Below are 22,780 nucleotides of genomic sequence, written 5' to 3'. Positions count from 1 at the left end.
ACCTGCAGCTCTCCTACTCTCGGGGACGTGCTCAGCTGAATGGCCCTCATTTTCCTCTGCCTGATATCCTCTTCTTTAGTTTGTTTGATTTGAGTTACAGCCTCCTAAATTTCCCTTCTCCCCAAACCCCTCTCGGATCCTAAGACTACAGTTTCTTTCAAGAAAAAGGTTTTAAGAGAGACAGATACCTAAAATTATACAAATATATACAAAAAGGGGAAGGAAATACACTTGAACAGAGGAACATGTCAGCTCATACAAAATCCAAGCATGCATAAACACGGGAGGGGGTAACTGGGTGTCGACCACTTTTAACAAACACAGAACTTACAGAATTAATGGAACAGGGCTACGTTGTCTGTGACACAAATAATGCTAGAGTCAACACAAAACCCAGGAGAAATGAGCAAGCAGATACTGAAGTAGAACACAGATTTCAGACGTCTCTAGTGTGAGTTCATGCTACGTCTTCACAGATATGTCCTGCAGCTCAACCCTGCTAGGAAACTTCATCTAAGGCCAGAATTAAGGACATCTGGATAAAGTAAGAAAAGCAATCAAGATCATCTTTTTCTAGAACCCTGATAATGTCCCATGGCACAATCGTAACTTTGCTGCTCAAACATCACCCATAATTTACTAAAAATATCACTTTAAGAAATCTCTACTTGAAACTCAATGTGGGGATAGAAAAAAAATAATCACTGTGTTAAAGAATCACCAAAAAATGCCATTCAAATACTACAGGTTACTCCTGGAGACAACCTTCACTGTCCTCTCAACAGCTCAAGAAACCGACTCCACGGACGCTGTGTGGCTTGACCTTGTCACCCCGCTCGACAGTGCAGCTGAGATCAGACTCAGTGCAGCTCCTAGGGCTGAACTAGCACGGTACTCTCCAAGAGCTAACAAGATATTCAAATCCACCCAAACACGAGACGTTGCCTGGAACAACCACACAGGACTTCTGAGCTCTTCGTATGTCAATCGCGGGAAAATCAGACCAGAGCCTGAAGCGCCCGCCATTCTCTCGAGGCATCAGAGATCACAACGAGACGCTGTCCACGAGGCTCGTGGCTTTGGGCTCTTCCCCTAATGCCAGCAGAGGCTCGAGCGGCCTGAATCATCTGCTCGTTATTCTACTCTCTAGCGAGAGAAAGTCACCGATGCAACCAATACCCGATTAAGTAGCATCAGGACCCACTTATGAGCTGGGAAGACCACGACGCCACATTGAGGGGATCCTGGGAGATGGGAGCATACGACCGACTTAACAACACTCCGGCTTTCACATGTGGACTGTCACTGCACACACCCTTCCTCAAACCCAGAAAAAAAGGAATCTATCATAAAAGATCTTAAAACTAGAAACTACCGGTAAAATAAAAGTTAACCATGTCCTCTGGGCTTATTAAATTACGACAAGCATTAGTGGCCAAATGGTTACAAAAATGGTCCAAACACTATAAAAGATTATCAAGTAATTAAATTCAACCTAAAAATTTGGCACAGTTGCGAAAACATACGCGCTATCATTAATACACTTGCCCTTCCATTCTGAAAATGTACTGGAAAAAAAACCAAAATGTCTTTCTCCAATTCCAGATTTTTAGAAGCCTACAAGCATGTTTATGCTAGTTTGCATAATGAAATGAAAGACACTTGCTTCACCTATGAACAGTGTCAAACCATTTTGTTCTATTTCAACTAATCTCTACCCCCAACTGGAACCGGCTGGAACTCAGGACCCCGAGATCAAGAGGAGCACGCTGTAGCAGCCGAGCCAGCCGGGAGCCCTGCGTCAAAGCCTTTTAAAATGCTTAATGTTAAAACTTCTTTACAAACATTAAGCAATAACGTTGAAAACAGAAGTACTTTCCCTGTGGGCTAATGTAGCCTATTTCTATAGGTCACCGTTTAAGCTGTTAACTGAAATTACATAAAACGAAAACCAAAAGAGCATAAAATTAAGAAGACAAGAGAGCTGGAGGATAGTAATGAAGAATCCCAGCAATTCTATTAGGCTGACCTCAACTATACACTCGAAAACCTACGCCCAAGGGAAAGGGCACGAGGGCTTGTCTCCAGTGTCAAGTCGGCTTCGATCAGTCCGGCCTTGTTTCACAACGTAAAGGATTTAGTGGGATAAACATATTTTACAAAAGCAACCTCACTAATCATAAACAGAAAGAAAAGGACAAAAACAAACCTAGGAGAGTGTGTGCAAACAAGACAAGCTATGGAGCAGACTGGGTATTATTAAAAAGTGGTTCCCGTTTCTCTCCAGCGACAAGTCTAATCTGTACATGTGAACCAAGAGATGAATTTCATTATTGGTGATAATAAGAGAGCACACCACACATTCGAGTAAAAGACTAACCCACTTCATATATTTACGCATCGACTTTTGGGTGCTTTAAATCCTGTGACACATGGAATGAAACCCCAGCCACAGCTATGAACTTCCACAGTCTCTTCCACTCTCTGCTGCAAAAAACTCCAATTTCTTTCGTGAAAGTAAGAGAAAATGTTATTCTTGACCTCGAAAACCTTGCCCCAAGGGGCCAAAATTACTTACTGCTCTGTTGCAAGACTATCAAACAAAGCTCTAAGCATTTGCCTCCTCTGACAGTCAGGTCTGGCAGACCGACCAGTCGTCCTAATGATCAGGGCATTTCCACACTTCTAGAAGCAACCACTTTTGTGTTAAAAGACACACATTTCAGGAAGCTTCAAATTCAAGCCCAAACTAAAAATGTTTACATCATCAAGGGTAAACGCTTTTAAGATAAACTTCAAAATATTTTAACGTGGGGAAGCTGTTATGTGGGAACAATAAGTATCACGCTACCAGGACTAACCAAAGCTCCTACCCCACCTTGAAAAAAGGCAGCTACTGTCCCTACTTCAAATCCGCACTTTAACAAGCCTGTTCTCCTTTTTGCAACATACTTACAAATATACCTACAGGACACCACAGGCTTCAGAGCTAAAATGTATTATGGCATCCTGAATGCTGAATGCATTAGCAAAATATGCAACAAATTTTCTAGTACTTTTATTTGCAACACAATCCAACAGTAATATTTTCATCATACAATCTGACACCGATCATTTAAAAATCAACATAAACTAGATACTATCCCTTTTGAAAAGTACACAGAATTACCCTCCACATGTCAAATTAATGGACAGTAAATTTTCATCCACGGATCCAGGTCCCAATTACTCTAAAACTCTAATTTCTACACGAACAGTTGGAAGTTCATTACGTGACTCTTCAGCAGCTATAATATTCAAAACACAAAAATCTCAAATACGAACGTACTCCATCATCCAGAGCCTGTGAACAGGCCAGTAACATTTCTAAGCCAAGCAAAATAACCAAACAATGACAAATAGCAAAGCCTACTGACTGACTCTCTTTTCAGAACACACCCAAACTTCACCACTTTTATCGCCACGGCCTCCACCCGGCTCTAGAACCCCCAGCTTTGCGCCCCAGGGAGCCCGACGCAGCAGCAGCCTTCTGCTCTGGTGGTCTCGCTCCGCTCCCGGTCTGCTCTCGGTCTTTCAGAAAACAGCCCCGTTTCCTCAAAGGGAAGGACAGAACCTGGTGCTCCCCTTGATCAAAACCCTCCAGGAGACCTGCCTATCTTGTTCGCGCACAGGCCCAAGGCGCACACACACAGCTGGGGACCCGCAGTGACTGAATGGGCACCTGCAAACCACAGTCCTCGAGGACAATCGGCAGCCAGACATTTACGAGGCTCCTATGCACGAAAGTCACGGAAAAGGATTCCAACAGAGGATGACGGCGTCCTCCGCTGCCCGTCCACCTGCCAACTGTGTGCGGAACCGCACGCCTGTGTTGAAGTATTTACATGTTTCCATGGACAGGGGAGAGAACATCTACTTCAAACATAGTTTTACTTAAAAAGATGAGGGATTGAGTTCTAAATGATTAATCTCTTCACTATCAACGTAAAGAAAAACCGGGGTGAGGAAACAGACAGGAGGTCAGGCCCCAGCACAACGGGCATGCGCGAATGGCTCAGGTTGGGGGACCGAGGCCCTAAAAAAGTCATGATCAGGGAACTTCTTCTGAAGCAGAGCAGATCGCCAGATTACCAGCCTGTGACAGTGCCAACAATTCTGTAGGAAGGTTCTCTCTGCATGCATCGGAGACCGGGCGGCTGTCTGATTTTACCCCCAAATGCGGGCACGGTGTTTACCAAATTCAGGCAGGTGTGGTCCCCTTATTCCAGAGGCAATATCCCAAACCTAAGTCACACAAGGGGGGGGAATGTGTACCACTGACTTCAAGGACAAGTGAATCCTCACGAATGAGACAGCGCAACTCCAAGCACGCCACCGGCTGCCTTAAGGACTAGGATCCTAGATGACGCGTCTGAATCGATGCCAAATGAGCCTCTTTGCATCTCCACGATTCCAAACACAGAGATCGATGAAAAAGTGCTATGCGAAACATTAACAAACTTATTTGAGGACAAGTGTTTTTTTTTTTCTTTCCTATAAACTATTTGGGAGACCCAAAAAGACAGGGAGAAATGAAAAGCCATCCCAAGCAAGTAAGATTATCTTCATTTATCTTTTTTCTTTGAAGATTTTATTTATTTGTGTGTGTGTAAGAGAGAGAGCACAAGCAAGGGGAGCAGCTGGGGAGCCCTACATGGGACTCGATCCCAGGACTCCGGCACCGCGACCCGAGCCACAGGCAGAGGACTCGTCCAACGGAGCACCCGGCGGCCCTATCTTCTATGAAGCACAGCATTTTCCTAAACAAATCTAACATCATTATCTAGATACACTGCTCCTTTTAAACCTGCTTTGTTCATGAAAAGCAGGGATTTTTCAATCTAGAAATCTCAAAATTTCTTTTTTTCAGGCCACTTACTTAAAACCAAAGTGAACAAAAGACCGCCCCCGTTTCAATGCCTGTGTACTTGTTTCTATTATGAGGAAATACCACATTTTTTTTCTCTCACTATCGATATTTAACTAGTTCCCACCATTTTGCAATCATCTTTCCAGAGAAAATACACGACATACACTTGTCCCACAGACGGGCACGCTGGTTCTCCTCGGACCTTCCCTGTGATGCGCACAGCTGACCCCCTTCCCCCGAGCCTGGCATTTCGCCGCTCTTCCGAGCAGCAGACATTCTCCCGCTTGCGGACGACTTCAGCTGAGCCGCGTGAACTGCCGGCGCGGTCGTCAGAGCAAAGCCGCAGCACTCACGGCTCTCCTCCGCGGTGTCAAAACCGACAAGACTGACACGCTTTAGGCTCATGATCCACTTCTTTCGTGATTATCTTTAAAGGTGCTGTGCTATAAAAGCAAGTACTGATTTTCAAAGCAATTTTAACAGCTTGCATCTGCTTTAAGCATGCATAAATCCACCAGGTCACCAGTCTTACTGAAAAGTTTTCTTCTAGGGGCGCCTGGGTGGCGGAGTGGGTTTAGCGCCCCTCTTGGATCTGCCTCAGGTCGTGAGACCGAGTCCCGCATCGGGCTCGTGCTGCGCGGGGAGCCTGCTTAAGACTCTCTCTCCGTCTCCCTCTGGTCCCTCCCTGACTCCTGCCCTCCTGCTCTCTCATAAAAAAGTTCTCTTTGGGCGCCTGGGTGGCTCACTGGGCTAACCTCTGCCTTCGGCTCAGGTCATGATCTCAGGGTCCTGGGATCGAGTCCCACGTCGCGCTCTCTGCTTGGCGGGAAACGGGCTTCCCCCCTTCTCTCTGCTGGCCTCTCTGCCTATTTGTGATCTCTATCGCTGCCAAATAAATAATAAAAGATCTTTTTTAAAAAGTTCTATTCTAATTACTTAACCATCTATTTTTCCTATCTCTACAGAAAGGACAAAGTTCTGAGTGTGCATAGTATTTACATGCTCTTCAGACTTCCTTCTCTGATACCTGAGGTTTGTAACTAAAAAGCAATTAAATTTGAGCACTTAATGCTGACTACAAACAATTCAAGATTGCTTTTAGGTTAGTAAAACTGTATTAACGACACAAGAACTATGTAAGTGATACCGAGATACGAACACATGAAGTATGAAATAAATTTTCATGAGAATCATCAACTTCTACTTCAGAAGCAACGAAGACAAACATCTCAAGTAGTATGAATAGCCAAACATGATAAACAACTAAATGGCAAAGGAGACAGGTTATTAAAGGAGAGAGAGATACAATCAAGAAATGTGAGGCTGCAGGAAAAAAACAAAAAACAAAACCAAACCACAACCCTCCCCCCACAACTCAGGGACCCAGGTGTGTGGCTATCTGGGACGCGGTGGGGGGAACCTCTGGAAATGGGGTATTTGTGCATTTTAAACGCCTGTCATAATGCTGGATGCTGAGAACGTCTATTTGCACAACTACGTATACACATGTATATACGCGTGTATTTGTTATATAGAAAGTCACTTCTCCGTGTCTGGACAACCAACAGACACCCAGACCTTACGACAGGGCGGGGCGGGGCGGGGCATGAACCCTCCGGCAGCGCGACCCCGACCGCAGCGCTTCCGTGTTTCACCTCAGGAGAGAAGTGCGCGGTGAGGCGGCGGCAGGCGCTCGGTCGCTAACCGTGCGGGCGGTGCTGCTGACAACCCGGCCCCCGGCGCTACGCGAGCCTCCGCTCCTCGCACTCCCGCAGAGCCTCGGACGACGACACCGGGCTCGAAGGCGCTCCGGCCGAAGACGCTACTTCAGAATCGATGGTCCCGACTGCTTCGAGAGCCGCGTGGAAAGCCGGAGTCACACGAGCCTCCCGCCGTTTCCTAGGCCGCGCGAGGGACCGCGGACTAACCGCCCCTGCCCTTCCCCACCCGAGGCCGCGCGGGCTGTCCTCCGCGACCCAACCGCGACCCAACCGCCACCCAGCCACGCTTCGAACGTCCGGTCCCGCGGGCGCCTGCACTGCTCCTGCGCTCGCACTTCCTTTCGGTTCCCGGCGACGGGGAGGGACAGCCCCGTCCCCCCGCCGGCCGGCCGCGGCCCGCGCTCTCGGCCCGCGCTGCCGCCTCGAAGCCCCACGGCGCGGGCCGCGCGGCCCCGACCTGCGCGCGTCGCTCCCAGAGACACATACAAGCTCCGGTTCTTTCCCCAGGTCCCCGCGGAGAACGAACGAGATACAGACTTAGCGACGTGAGGGCGACAAGGACTGTTCGGACCGGAAGTACACTTGTGGAATCAAGGCTTTTAGGTAACTAACCTTCAATAGTCACCTCAACTTCGGGGTCCTCACTTGTTTCTGAAGGGACATGCTGAGTAGAATCTTGAAAAAAATAAAATTCTAAAATGACATTCATTATAAAGCACTTTCTGTATGTTCCAACATTTCACTGATTTGTTACTCCAAAAGCAGCCTACAAGAAAATTTTTACTGGCATCTGAATTCAGCTCACAGTTGTCAGGTTACAATATCTGACCCTTTGCACGGCAAAAAGGGGTGAGAGAAAACAAAAGGACAAACGCTGGGCACCTCCGGGATAATACCAAATTCCTGGCACTAAGCATTAATGGACTCAAAACCCTCGGATTTTAGAGGGAGGAGATCATAATGCTGTCACGATTCTTTTCCTGCTAGAACTAAAAAATGCTAGGACAGGCACAAAGGCTTTTCTCTCTTGCTTACTATTTCCCCTCTTTTTTCAGAAATCCTCGGAGTGGTTTCCATCATTAAATAAAACCACAATCCACACTTCACTTCGGGGACCCTCATATCAAGACCATGAGCGGGACGGAGGCACACAGGATTCTATCCCCGAACTTTTCTATCTGTGTTACTACACAAAACCCATGTACACCAGAACGTTAGTGCTGGAAAGCTCAGCCAGAGAGTATTCCCATCGACTCTCTTCTCATTTTGCAAAGGTTGAGAGAGCCGTTGATCTGCCAAAGATCATGTTCACTTGTTAGTAAAGGAAAAAAGACCAGAACCCAGGTTCGACTCAACTCTGTTCATAATGCACTGTGACCAAAAAAATCTCAAACATCAAGTATGTCAAAGCCTAGTTATCTGGTGACAGCACTGGGGACTGCGGAGCAACGCAGACTGCCTGAGGACCGCCTGGGCCGGGCGTGGCCTGCACACAGGTAGCCCCCTGTGGCACGCGGACCGCCTAGCTACAACGGAGATGTTACAGATGTTATGGAGGAAACATCTAATTACCTGTACAGAGTAAGACATCAAAAAAAAAAAAAAAATTCATCATAGAATTTTCTGTAAAAAGATCTCAAAAAGAAACGTAACTGAATTTGGAAAGCTTAGTCAACATTCCAGGGTCCTTAAGACCTCTCTCTCCTCAAAAGAGGGTAGAAATCAAATTATTTATTTAAAAAAGTTAAATAAAAAGCACATAAAAGAAATAAAAATTTATCGTATAGATTCCTGTTTTATTCCGGGGGGGAAAAGGCACAACATGACCAGTTTATGAGAGAAATCGTAATTCTAAAACGAGAGTCAGGTACCTTATGCCAGTCATCCTGGAGCTACAGAAACTGCTGAGAAAAAGGAAGCCATTCGGCAAGGTAACAGTTTCACTTAGGATTGAGAGAATTTCAAGAGCCGCACCACAATTCAGTATTTCCTCAGTGCCACAACCAGAGGAGGACTGGCTGGGAAACAGACAGTGAGTTCCACACAGGGCAGTCGTGGGGTTGAAAATAAGCAGAAAGAAAACCCCTCCTTTATTTATCTTATACGGAAATACTACTCTCTTCTAAAAAACAGCACCGTTAAATAAAATGTCTGGGAATGAAGTATGAGCAGAGCCCATCATACTTGTCGGTCTGCAACACTGGAGCACTCTTTCTCAAGGGACCCCTAACATGGCACAAGACGCTCAGGACGAGAGGGCAGCACTCTGCGCCGTGGGAGTTTTACCGACCACTTCCGTTTCCGTGCCCACATGTTTTATCACTCAGTAGAGTAAAATGTGTATGTAACACCTTAGGACTAAAAAAATCAACCTGTTGGCTAAAAAGGCATACTGTAACAATCACCTTTTGGGTTCCAAATAAGGTGTTTTAAGGGTAATATTTCACAGAGAACAAACGTAATACAGATACTGCAAATTAAAAACCCTTGTATCTAACCTTCTGCGGGTGCTTCCATTTCTGTTCCTTCGTTGCCTTCTGAAGAACGGTGGCTTCCTAAAGAGAAAATAAACCACATGTACTAAACCAGTAAAAACTTACACTGAAAGAAGAGAAACTAGGCAACAGCGCAAATCATTTAACACTTAACCATACGACATATACAAACTGATTAATTCTTTCGCAGTTAATTCCAACAATGTGATCTAATTCAGAAAAGACACGTAACACTTCTATTTGAAAGTACAAAGAATTATTTTAAAATGTAAATAGATAAAGTAAACCTAAGTAGGTTTGGGGATTTAATAGTATTTACTATAACTATACAATAAAATTACTGATAGATGTTGGAATGTGAGATACAGAACAATTATGGTTCAAGGTACCATGCTCATCTGTCAATGACGCACACACAGAAACACAATCAGAGTGAATGCTATCTTTGCTCACAGACTCTATTAAAGTCTACACAAACAAGTTCAGGTTTTGCTGTGAAATGTTTCCTGCTTTCCATTTTTACAATGGCGGAAGCTATGGAAACTCAATCCCCATTATTTAATCAAAGTTGTACTAAAAGGAAACTCGTAAGTTAAAATTTAAGATACTACCTTTAGTCTCAAAAGCATTTTAATTCAGGTAATATAATCTGCCTGCTTCTAAAAACTGGAACATAAAGCAATGTATCAGGTTAGGCAGTCACAAGGTAAACAGGCTCATCCTACCAGAGCAGAAGCTTACTCATAAATAGGAAAGAAGGAACCTACAACAGAGAGCCACTTAGGATTAATTGCCCAAACTGCCCCAGAATATTCATCCTCTGTCCTTAATGTCTGAGCCGCAAACATGGAAAAAGCTGGAAATCACTGCCTTTGTGGGTCAATGAATATACGCCCTAGGAGTAAGAGGAAGTCACACAGGGGAAGCAAATCCAATCTGCCTGGCCATCCCCTGGGTACGGGAACTCCAAACGTACTAAAGGTGTGACCCCCTCGGACATAGGTTTTAAGTATATTTTATTTTAATTTTTTAAAGAGCATCAGTTATGGTTTCAAAAACTCCCATTCAATACCTAGTACCTTTTACTTAAAAAGCCACACTAAAGTCAAATACTTTGGGTTTCTGAATGTCTAGCTTTATGAAGCCATAATAATCTTGGGGTTCTCTTCCACTTACTCCATATTATAAAAACTCACCTGAGCTCAAATGCTAGGTAAATCTATAAATCTAGAGCCACGGTTTATTCTTTAAGTAACTTTTAAACTATGCTTTCTCAACACACAGTGACCACCCTTCCCCAACACCTTTAACGTTAAGATCTGAATTCATGGAGCCTCTTGACTTTTGACTGTAAAGTCAAAGAAAACAAAAAATGTGAGGTCAAAGGAGATCATGAGGCAGAGAACAGGGCTTCACAGGAAAGGGGGGGTCAAAATACAAGACTCTTCCACCCTGATATCACAGAGTGCGTGTCAGCAAGGATTTTGTCCTTTCTGTTCTTTTTTTAAATCTGAAATAAGCAATTGCATTTACAGTCAAAGTAAACTTAAAAAAAAAAAAAAAAATTCTACTCGACCACAGCCAGAATAGACGTAAAAGTAAAAGCCATCACAAACAGCCTACCATCCTCAAGTTAGGGCACACCATCCAAAAATTCCCAGAAAAGGATTCAATTAATAAATGCAGGGATTTATTTACAAAGTGGTCATTTCACAGATCTTTCTAAAAACTAAATATCAACATGACCTTATCAAATTTACAGTACTAGCTATACAATAAACACCGTATTTCTGGCTATTCTGATATAAGGTATAAATGTGTACTTTACCTTAAATATGAAAGTGTGTCATGTACCCATTTCGAGATTCATTACTAGATTCACAAAAGGGAAAATTGGTTTTGAAAAATTGTTGCTTGTGAAGTTCATTTATGTTTAAAAAAAAGGCCAATACATTTTCTTTTTCCTTTTCCATTTAGAAAAGTAACAATACAGATATTAATACTAAAACACAGTCTGTGCAATACAAAGAACATCACATCAGAACAGTTATGTGGGAAAACGGAAGCAAAAAGGCTATACCTTGCAAAGACTTCGAAAGGGGAAGTTTGTCATCAACATCATCAGTTTCGGAAGGGCCTGCTTTGGAATACAAAGATAATACTTCAAAAGTAATCCCAAAAATATATTTTGGGTCACTTCAGTAAACAGATTTGGGTGAGAGATATGGAGTGATACAGCCTTTTCATGAACCAAAAAAAAAGGCAAAATGAAAAAAAAATGTATGACAAAATGAATGGTGTCGATGCATGGTCTTAGTGAATGGAAAAGGTGTACTCAGATAAATTCGTTTATAGACAGTCTATTTTGAAATTTTGAAAATGACCAGACATATATGAATTGAATGGGAATGACATGTCTAAAACGGTGGACATGGGTCTTTCTACCCAGTAGATGGCTGGTTTCTAACAGCAAAACTATAACTCCACTTCACACAGATTGTAACTGCAGATCTATCACACGAGGTGTATTTCTTCCTTCCTTTGCAAATATTTAGTGCTCGCTTCGGCAGCACATATACTTTACAAATATTAAAAATTTTTTTTTGGTCATGCTGAAGAAAACTGCTGAATCAATTGTTATACCTTCCTCGGAATCTCTAAATTCATGTAATTAAACTATCAGTAAGCCTGAATCTCCACTGAAACAGAAAACAAGACAAACTAACAGTTATTAATTCATAATTCCCTCTTTCCTGCAGATCCATAGGACTCCTTAATAACCTCACATGTCCTTCCTAGTTATTAATACATAAAGCATTTTGAGTCAACTAAACCTTCATAGAAGGCTATAAAGATTTTGACAACACATTACATGCAATATCAAGCTTGTTAGTGATGAGAGTGATCAATCTGAAACAGACAAATCTAATGGCTACTTAAAAGAAACAATGTTCCCGAGGCTGTGACCTCAAGTCCTGTGATGACTACAGGGAAGAAAAAAAAAAAAACCAAACCAATGTTCTTGTACTAAAATGAATACAAGACACTTCACTAACTCTGAATCCAGCCAGGACCGTATTTTAAGACTTTTGAAAAGTACCAACTCATGAGAAATATCACAAAGACCCAAACTGCACCTTATAAGTAAAGAATATGTTGTAGAAGAAAAGTTCAGAGAAAATGCACAAACTGCATTTGAAATTTCAATTAAGAGCAAGACACCGTATGAAAGAGACTTGAATTAAATGCCAAATTCACTGCTTCCTAGTCCTCTGTTCCTGGGTAAACAAAACACAGAAAACAATTAAATGACAGCCAACGATGTTACTTGACCTCTAAGTTCGGCTTTAGCTGCTTTTTCTGAAGTCTGGCTCCACAGTATTCTCAGCATGGTTCTGGTCTCATCTTTTAAAAAGAAGGTCCTCCTTAACACCAAGTACATTCTTGTACAATGTTCAATGTATAGGATTTCTGTTTTAAATAGCCTGTTTACTTCTGAATTCTAATTACACTAATTATATTACATTCAGAGAATTTAAAATTATCTGTGAACAAGGATAAAGTCCATTTTTGTAAGAGTCTTGCTCTGTAAATTGAGGTGCTTGGTGCTCAGGTCTACATGCGCCATCACGTAGCTTCCGTTTCTAAACCGGAGAATGCGCATTTCCTACTTACAATCTGCAGGTGTTCATCAGCGTGATGGTTTAGTAACTGACTGTCACTCGTTAGAATCCCCCACATGACTGGGGTGCCTGGGCGGCTCAGCAGTTATCTGCCTTCGGCTCAGGTCATGATCCCAGGGTCCTGGGATTGAGACCTGCATCGGGCCCCTGGCTCACCAGGGAGCCTGTTTCTCCCTCTGCCTGCCACTTCCCCAGCTTCTGCGTGCACTCTCTGTCAAATAAGTAAATCTTAAAACCTTTTAAATAATGCTTAAAAACCTTAAAAAAAAAAAAAATCTCCCACATGACTGAGATCTACAAATTTTAACAACTGTGTCAAGTCTTTATATCCATTTTAATCTTGAGACTATACTGTAAGGTATATACAAAGGTGTATGTTTGTGTGTCTGTGTATATACTATACAGTACACATTAATAACCACTGTATCAACCACTATAACAACCCATGTAGTTTAACTTTCTATACCTATTACTTTTTCCTTCTTTGGCCTCAAATTAATATTGTTAAGCTTGACTTCTAGTAGTTATATGTGCCCAGGAGACCTTCACAGATCACTATCCTCTCAAACTATCTATGTTTAATTTTAGCTATGTATGCTTTAACACACACACATACATTTTATTCATTCTAAGGACACTCAAAATGCAAGTGGTATCGACACAGTCATGAAATCAAACAGTCCTAATGCCCCCATGTGACGACCACTACCCTAGAAAGCACTGGCAAGTGCACAGAGATATTTAGGAGGCTATTTTAAAATGCTGAAAGTTTTGGAGGAAAACATAAATGTCCAATGCAGAAGAATGAACAAATGAATTACGTATACTGTACAACAATACTATTAAATATGCAAGTGATAAAACGAGTTCATCTCAAAAACTCAAACCAAATGAGGGACATACAAGTTGGTATGTACATACTAACATATATACCGTGATACCATTTGTGTCAAGCTTAAAAACTAGCAAAATACTAAATATAAAACGCATGTGCATGGAAATACTCACAGAGACACGTCTGTGGGAACAGATACATAGGAAAGGCGTAAGATCCTTATGGCTAAGAGGGCACCCTGCTGGCTGTATTTCAGCTCGGTCAGGATCTCAGGGTCCAGACTAGACCGCACATGGAACCTGCTTAGTATCAATCCTCTCTCCCCCTCCCTCTGCCCTTGCAGCACCCCCAGAGAAACCCAAACAAACCTTTACTGATAAGGATGACCCTCAATTTCAAGAAAATGGTTAACTTGGAGGAACAGAAAAGAAAAGTAGAAATTTGGGAGAGCCCAAAGAAGAGGGTCAATGATGGGCTGGGGGGGGGGGTGTCAAAAGACTAAGATTCCCAAAACCTGGGCAGATGTACGTTATGTCTTTAGGTTTCAATATTTTACTTTAAAATAAAGTATTTTAGAAATACATACAGCAATGCAATGTATTTAGAAATACATACAGCAATGCAAATAAATGATCTGCAAGCACACCTAACAATATGTCTCAGAAACTTTGCTTAAAGCCTAGGGGTGTCCAGCTGGATCATTCGGTGGAATAAGTTGATTCTGGGGTTGTGAGTTCAAGCCCCAAACTAGGTGTAAAGATTACTTAAAACAAACAAACAAAAAAACCCAAATAAGTAAAAATATTTTTTGAAAAACCGAAGCCTAAAACAGTACATGCAAAAGGATTCCACTTACATGAAACACAAAACCAGACAAAACTAAGGTAGGTTGCTACAGGTCAGGAGAAGGGTCACCACTGGAAGTGGCTGCCTAGAAAAGAGCCCAAGGGAAGGAGCTTCTAAAGACACTGGCACCTAACGACAGCCCTTCCAAAAGCACGAGGAAACACAGACCCAGGGTCAGCCGGAGATGTCAGTGCTGTTTAGAACGGCTCGAACAAGGAGACAGAAGTAGCAGCAGAGACAGGAGACTTAAAGGACTATCAACCAACCTTAACAGAGTTAAAATAACTGAAATTATGAAAAGAGTATTCTCCAACCACAAGAGAAAGAAAATGAGAATCAGTAACAGAAAAGATACCGAGGAGTCCACTAGTATGTGGAGATTAGAACTACACACTTCTTAAAAACAAAAAACAAACAAACAAAGAAAGCCAACTACACACTTGTGCTATGACCCAGGAATCACAATACTGGGTCTCTCCCCAAAACATACAAAAGCACTAATTCTTACATTGGCCAAATTACGGAAGCTCCCAAGTGTCTATAGATGGATGAATGGACAAAGAAAATGTGGAATACAGAGAGAATGGAATACTACTCAGCCATAAAAAGAATGAAATCTTGCCACTTGCAATGACATGGGCAGAGCTAGAATATTGTGCTAAGCAAAATAAGTCAGTCAGAGAGAGACAAATACCCTATGATTTCACTCATATGTGGAACTTCAGAAACAAAACAAACGAGTAAAGGGGAAAAAATAACAGAAAGACAAAGGGAGAAACAGACTGCCCTAGAATTAGGGCAGTTTTGATGGTCACAGTTAGGGAGATACTACTGGTATCTAGTGGGTAAAGGCCAGGAAAGCTACTACACCTTCTGCAACGCACAGCATAACAGAGATACCCACAGCAGTGAACTGTTTGATCAAAATGTCAATATTGGGGTGCCTGGGTGGCTCAGTGGATTGGGGCCTCTGCCTTCGGCTCGGGTCACGGTCCCGGGGTCCTGGGATAGAGCCCCGCGTCGGGCTCTCTGCTCGGCGGGGAGCCTGCTTCCTCCTCTCTCTACCTGTCTCTCTGCCTATTTGTGATCTCTGTCTGTCAAATAAATAAATAAAATCTTAAAAAAAAAAAAAAAGAAAAAGTCAGTATTGACAAGCTTCAGAAACCCTGAGCCAGAGCAACCAAGAAAAACAGACACAAATTTAAAAAGACTGAAAATGAGAGGGGCATCACTATAGACCCTGAAATATTGAAATGAAAACAACAACAACAAAAATGCTTAAGGCAACGTAGTCAGATTCCCTTAAAAAAAAAAAAACAAACGGCTTAAGCTCAATCAAGACTACGCAGGGGCGCCTGCGTGGCTCAGTGGGTTAAAGCCTCTGCCTTTGGCTCAGGTCATGATCCCAGGGTCCTGGGATCGAGCCCCGCATCAGGCTCTCTGCTCAGCGGGGGGCCTACTTCCCTTCCTCTCTCTCTGCCTGCCTCTCTGCCTGCTTGTGATCTCTGTCTGTCAAATAAATAAATAAAATCTTTAAAAAAAAAAAAAAAAGGGGGAAGAAGAAATACATAACCTGAACAGCCCACAACTATTTTAAGAAATTTAAAAATCAAAAAATAGACTGAGTTTAAAAAGTTTCCATTATGGAAACCAAAAGGTCTAGGTGGCTTCACTGGCAAATTTCGCCAAACACTAAAGAACAGAATAGTAGCAAATCTACAAAAACACTGCTCCATTACATCACTTCCCAATCCATTCTACTGAGGCCAGTATTAACCAAAACCAGATACAAAGACATTTACAAGGAAAGAAGCCTTCTGACTCATATAGCTTAAAATCAATAATATATAGGAAGAATACATTATAGCCAAATAGGGCTTACTATCCCAGTAACGCGTGGCTGGTTTAACATTTGAAAATTAGTATCAATCACCATTTTAACAAGAGTAAACGAGAAAAACCCATATAATCATCTCTAGAGATGTAGAAGACCTTTTTTTTCTTTTTAAAGATTTTATTTATTTATTTGACAGACAGAGATCACAAGTGTGCAGAGAGGCAGGCGGTGGCGGGGGAGCAGGCTCCCCACTGAGCAGAGAGCCCGATGCGGGGCTTGATCCCAGGACCCTGAGATCACGACCTGAGCTGAAGGCAGAGGTTTAACGCACTGGGCCACGCAGGCACCCAAGAAGACCTTTTTCTTTAAAAAGATTTTATTTATTTATTTATCAGAGAGAGAGCGCACACAAGCAGAGGAACAGCAGGCAGAGCAGGCAGAGGGAGAAGCAGGCTCCCTGCCGAGCGAGGACAGTGCAGGACAAGATTCCAGGACCCTGGGATCATGACCTGAGCTGAAGGCAGACACTTAACCAACTTAGCCACCCAGGTGCCCCTAGAAAAGACCTTCTACAAATTTGACATCCAATCACTACAAGCACAGACAAACGAGAACTTCTTCAAACAGATGAAAGGTATCTATGAAATCCCCACGGCTATTCTACTGAAAGATCTGGACGTCTACTCTCACTATTCCTGTCCGACACAACACCAGAGGGTCCCAGAGAGCGCAATTAACACAAGGAAAAGGAAGGAATGACATTGTCTACTTAGAAAGTCCCAAAGACTTTACCCACAAGTTGCTAGAACTAGTAAGTGAATTTTAACTGAGTCACAAGATACAAGGTCAGTACCTAAAAACTGGAGTTTCTCTGGACTGGCCATAGTTGGAAGTGAAATGTACAAAACAGTCCTATTTTCAGTAACAACAAAAAACATTAAATATTTAGATGTGTATCTTACAAAATGTACATTACAGGATCTCTCTGTGCCAAAAACAAACCTCTGAAAAAAGAAATCTAGGAAAAGCTATAGAAGCATGGTCATGAACCAGAAGAAGGGGCATGCAGGGAATTAGCCAGAATCAGCTGCACGGACTGACCACAATCTCTACCAGTATCCCTGCAGTTTTCCGAACAAATCACCACGTTGATTTTTACAACTCATATGAAAAGATAAAGGAGCTAAAATAGACCAAATAATTGTGGGAAAGAACAACAATTCTGTAGGACTCCCACACTCTGATTTCAAGACTTACTGGACGCTACAGTACGCGACACATGTAGAAGTTGGTCAGAGGAGACGCAGCGATCAATGGAACAGAGCCATAAAGTACTACTGGAAAATCTGGGTAGCCATACACTCAGCTTGGAACCGAACATCCTCCACACCACACAAAAGTCAGGCCTAAACTGATCGAAGACCTCAACGTAAAAGTACACAATTTTTATAAAACACAGAAGATACGTATTATCTAGCTCTTACCTTCAACTGCACCTAAAGTACTACATTTCAGGCCATCTCTCCCCCTACAAACATCTGATTTCCAGCCCTCATTTTCCAGTCTTCACCTTGAATCACTCAACCTACAGTCTCAAAAGGGGACAGGAAAGCTTCTATACTCGTGGCTGAAAATAACACAACTCTGAACAGGCAGTAACCAAAGATAAAAGCAGACCTTTTTATTGTAAAAATAATCTGTGTTGAAAAAAAGACTATTTCATTCAACAGTATTTATCAAATTTATGTCCATGTATTAGGAAGGTACCAACGGCTACTTTTATAAAGGCTAAATTTTTTCCAAAATTTTAACTGTTTAATTAAAACTCCACAGAACTGTCTCAACCTGTTAGCCATGTGATTACTAACATCACAAGAATAAAATGTGCAAAACTGACAAAAAAAAAAATGAAATTCACTATTAAAGTTTAATATATGTACATAGGTATTCACAGGACTGCAAATCAGAATAAATTCATTCATAAAACTTTCACAATGCTCCAGAATTCATAAGAGTTTATGTTTTTAAATGAGCTACAAGTAGCAGGCAAATCACAAGTAAACGAGGTCTCTAAGACACTCACTAAAATGGCTAAAAAGCAGACGACTGACAGGACAAGTGTGGGCAAGGATGTGGAACAACTCGGAACTACTCATACATTGCCGGTGGAAATGTAAAATAGTACAAGCACTGTGCAAAACACTTTGGTGGTTTCTTACAAAATTAAATACCTACCATATGTCCCAGCTATGCCATTTCTAGGAATCTACTCAAGAGAAATGAAGGCATATTTCCATACAACAATTTGCACAAAAATTCAAAGCAACTTTGTTTTTAAGAGCCCCCCAAAGCAGACACAACCAAAATATCAATATACAAAGAGATAAACAAACTGTGGCAGACAGACATGCAATGGAATAATCCTCAGCAATAAAATGGCATTAGTTACGGATATAAGTAACACTGTGGATGAATTTCAAAACAATTATGTGGAATGAAAGAAGTCACACAAGAAAACAGTACATACTTTATAATGATTCCACCTACAGAAATTTCTTAAAACATGGAAACTCAAGTCAAATGACAGGAAACAGATCAGTGGTTGGCTTGGAGGGCAGTGAATCGCAACAGAACACAAAGGAACTTGAGGGTTACGGAAATGTCATTATCCTGACTATAGTACAGACAGATTTATGGGTATATACAGACAACGACACTCAGCAGCTTTTACACTTTAAATATTTTCAAGTATTCTATGCACCTCTAAAAATAAAATGGACTATAAATACAGAAAACATTCTTCTCAACTAAAAGCCAATGATGGGTAAGAGCAACTGCATTATTGCGCCACAACCTTTAACAAGCGAGCAGAAAGATGCGGAACGAGGTGAGAAATAATAGCCAAAAATTTATGAGACTCTTACCTTTTGCAGATTATTAAGATAATGATAATGGTCACACAGGTATTTTTTATTGCACAAACAGAATATTCGAGGCTCAGAAGGCCTCTTGTGTCTTGCAAATAACACTAGAAACTAGAACTGAATTCTAAATTGTGCCACAACTTTTGCTTGCCTTTCAAGAACATTAATGGCTATTTTACATCTCCCCTGTAGACAGATGACTTATTTCACTGCCACATTTTGGAAATCTATCTTATTCCAGTGATAAATTATAAGCATGCATGCCAATCAAGAAACAATCCATAAAGCAATATTAAATGAATTTAGGCAATTGGTAAATTTGAATTATAACCGCCAACAACTTTTGAGAAGAAAAACGGTATACACAGTATTACCTTGAATGTTATACTGATAGTAATCAGGGTCCTCTGATTCTTCTTTTACTGTCACAGCTGCCATCTCCAGGGAAATACCTGTAAAAGGAAGTGAACGTACCTAATTACACTTTAGGGCATGCAGGTAGACGATGCAGGAAAATCTCTCCTGCCCTAATAATGCAGAGCAACACATACATAAAGACTGTGAAAAGACAAAAGTTTGGTAGGTATAGCAAAGGGGCAAAAATCATCTAAAATCCCAACAAAACAAAGTTCTGTTACTAATTTTCTGAGATTATTTGCTGCTAACTTTTTTTCTCGGATTTCTTCTCTCTGGATTTGAAGAAAATCAGTCATACTTCTCTTTTCACACAACATTAAAATGCTTTTACAGGGTCACCTGGCTGGCTCAGTTGGCAGATCACACGACTCCTAATCTCATGTCCTGAGTTCAAGTCCCACACTGTGTGCCGAAATTACTAAAGGAATTAGAAAGACGTTGACAAACTACTGAAAATCACGTGTAGCGGCACCCGACTCAGTCAGGTATGCATCTGTCTTGGCTCAGGTCATGGTCTCAGAATCAGACTTGAAGCCCCGCATCAGGCTCCATCATGGGCAGAGAACCTGCTTAAATTGTCTCTCTTCCTGTCCCTCTGCCCCCTGCTGAAAGGTGGAAGGCAGGACTTGTAAACCTCAGTTGTAATGACTCAACAGTCCGCAGTCAAGATGGCATAACTGTAAACCATTTTCAGAAGATACAATGATTTTTCTTCCCTCCTAATAAATCCCTTTATGAACAAGGGAACAAAATGTACCTTTCTGCCTAACGCTGTGCCTATGGTTAGGACAGATAACTGGACGTGGGCCTCTGTGGCTATAACAAAAGCACACACCACCCACCTGCACACACATGAAGGCTCACTGTGTGCAGCTCTCCAGCGGTCTGACCCTGAGCCGGCGCTACGTGACGCGAGCAGCACGGAGAGAGGATCACCAACTGGAAACAGCCAGGAAGAGCTAGCTTTCCATGCCAAGGGACACTTATCCCTAACGCAACAAGCAATTACCAGCAGGAGACGGGTGTGCTGCCCATGACGGCAGCAGAGAACAGTCTGGAACCCTGAGATTCTGCAGGCCGTCCCTTGACCACAATGGTGCTCATCAGTAAAGAGAAAAATGAAAGCAAACAAAAAAGGCAAATCCACCGGGGATTTAGACGCTTCGGGAATGAAGGTTCGCGCGGCCCCAAAGAGGTGAACGGCCTCACCAGCTACCGTCCTGACTGCAGGCAAAGGAAGTGCAACGTAATGGGCAATGAATTCAAGAAGGTATTAATTTTTGTGACAAACTGTAGAAATGTGAACATGTGCCTATTTTCTTCCATGTTAGGAATGTCTTTCTGCAAATGCAACGTATTTGGGATATAAACTGTTCTTCCTTCTACTGTGCATGATTATTTTACAAGTTTTGTTCGGCTTCTGTTACCATGCAGCCTCTTGGAAAACGAATATTCAAATCGGTTGAGAGTGAATCTGAGACACAAGTAACACAGCTCCCGAATGGACACGACTGGACACTGCTAGGTCTCCCAGAGACAGGCACGAAGCCTGTCAGGACCCTGGAAGCCCTCATTCTGGGGAGAGGCCAGAAACGACAGACTGTGTGCGAGAGAGCCGCATCCTGCCCGCCGAACGGCTGTTCTGCTCTCGGAAAGCCCAAGTGTGTGGAGGCGGGTGCGGACGGAGCAGCCGGAGGGAGCAGCCAGTGCGGTCACGACCTGCTGTCCCAGCTCCAGACGCACCCCCAGACCCTGCTGGAGCCTGGACTGCAAAGCATTCTGGCTCCTTGCAAAACTCCCAAGGGAGCACAAGAGGGAGGAGGCTACAAGGCCAGAGCAGTGACCATGAACCGGCAACGTCCTTTTGGCTTCTTGTCCGCATCCTATTCCGGTCAGGGTCACAGACCCTCCGTCAACCTGGAGAAAGCAGACCCTTCCCATAGCAAACAGCAAGACCCAGTGGCAAGTTTCCCACCACCACCAGAACCAGTTTTAACACGTCCCCGTCCCTTGAGACACCAGCACCACCCAACGGTCTGCCCCCTCAGCAGTCAGAATCCAAGTTCTAGGGGCGGCAGCCCATTCCCGGGGTTGCTCCGCAGCTGAAACTTGATCATACTCCTCATTACCAAGCTAGTGATGAAAACCGGCTCATCTTTACGGTGGGTTTTCTCTACGGCTTCTCTCTCCTGACCAGACCATGACTGTTATACCCAAGACATATATACAAAAAAAAAAAAAAAAAAAGTAAAATGGAAATATCAAAAGAAATTGCAGAATAAATTGAGAATATGAAGAAATACAACATCAGGGAGAACAAAGAAACCTTGGGGCACCTGGGTGGCCCAGTCATTAAACCTCTGCCTTTGGCTCAGGTCATCATCTCAGGGTCCTGGGATCGAGCCCCACATCAGGCTCCCTGCTCAGCAGGAGCCTGCTTCTCCCTCTCCCACTCCCCCTGCTTGTGTTCTGTCTCTCGCTGTTTCCCTCCCTCTCTCTGTGTCGCATCAATAAATAAAATCCTTAAGAAAAAGAAAAAAGAAACCTCTGTGAGAGCGCTGCTATTACATCCATACATAAAGATGGTTAAAGAATTTAATAAAACAGGACTTTTCTCAATTCAGCATGCTCATATTTAGATAAAAACTATTCAGGAAATGACTATGTGAATAAAAGAGAAAACGATGTATAAAATGGTGATTGAGTTGCAATCAACCAAAAGCTAAACAGAAAACTGAGATCTCCTGTGGCATGAAAAAGAAAGGGAAAAACCTTCTGTAAAACAGTGTAATCGATTCAAATACTTCCTCCCAACGAAGATATTCAATGCCACCCTTCCTGCACATCTTCCGAAAAACCAGGACTTGGCCCATATGTCACATCCACGGAAGTTCCCGCTCTCTCTCCTCAGCACCCCTCTCTCACACAAGCACAATTAATGCAGCCTCGCCCTGGAGCGCCCGGGCGGCTCGGTCGGCTCAGGTCAGGATCTTGGGGTCATGGGACCGGGCCCCCAGCCGGGCTCCCTGCTCAGCACGCAATCTGCTTGTCCCTATCCTCTCTTGCTCTCAAATAAATTAAATCCTTAAAAAAATAAATAAATAAATACAGCT

General features: G+C 42.8%; 1 protein-coding gene across 11 annotated transcripts in view; it reads right to left on the bottom strand.

Annotated features, from left to right (window-relative positions):
- Nucleotides 1-22,780, bottom strand: part of GTF2I (general transcription factor IIi) — a 102,231-nt gene that overhangs the window by 38,645 nt on the left and 40,806 nt on the right. For 2 of the 11 annotated variants that reach the window (XR_004281758.1, XM_032327341.1), the window contains exons 9-12: nucleotides 19,625-19,702; nucleotides 11,206-11,265; nucleotides 9,129-9,185; nucleotides 7,243-7,323 (exon numbers count right to left, since the gene is read on the bottom strand). Coding sequence is in view for 10 of the 11 variants with exons in the window: in XM_032327341.1 (XP_032183232.1) it covers nucleotides 7,243-7,323; nucleotides 9,129-9,185; nucleotides 11,206-11,265; nucleotides 19,625-19,702 (276 nt within the window). In the remaining variant the exon portion in view is untranslated. Of the gene's footprint in view, nucleotides 1-7,242; nucleotides 7,324-9,123; nucleotides 9,186-11,205; nucleotides 11,266-19,624; nucleotides 19,703-22,780 lie in introns of those variants that run through there. The other 9 variants (XM_032327343.1, XM_032327342.1, XM_032327344.1 and 6 more) reach the window with 9 other exon arrangements.

This window comes from Mustela erminea, chromosome 20 (assembly GCF_009829155.1).
Source record: "Mustela erminea isolate mMusErm1 chromosome 20, mMusErm1.Pri, whole genome shotgun sequence".
In the NCBI taxonomy this organism is placed as follows: domain Eukaryota; kingdom Metazoa; phylum Chordata; class Mammalia; order Carnivora; family Mustelidae; genus Mustela; species Mustela erminea.
Note: the sequence above shows the minus strand (reverse complement) of the source record. Positions and strands in the feature narration are given on the sequence as shown.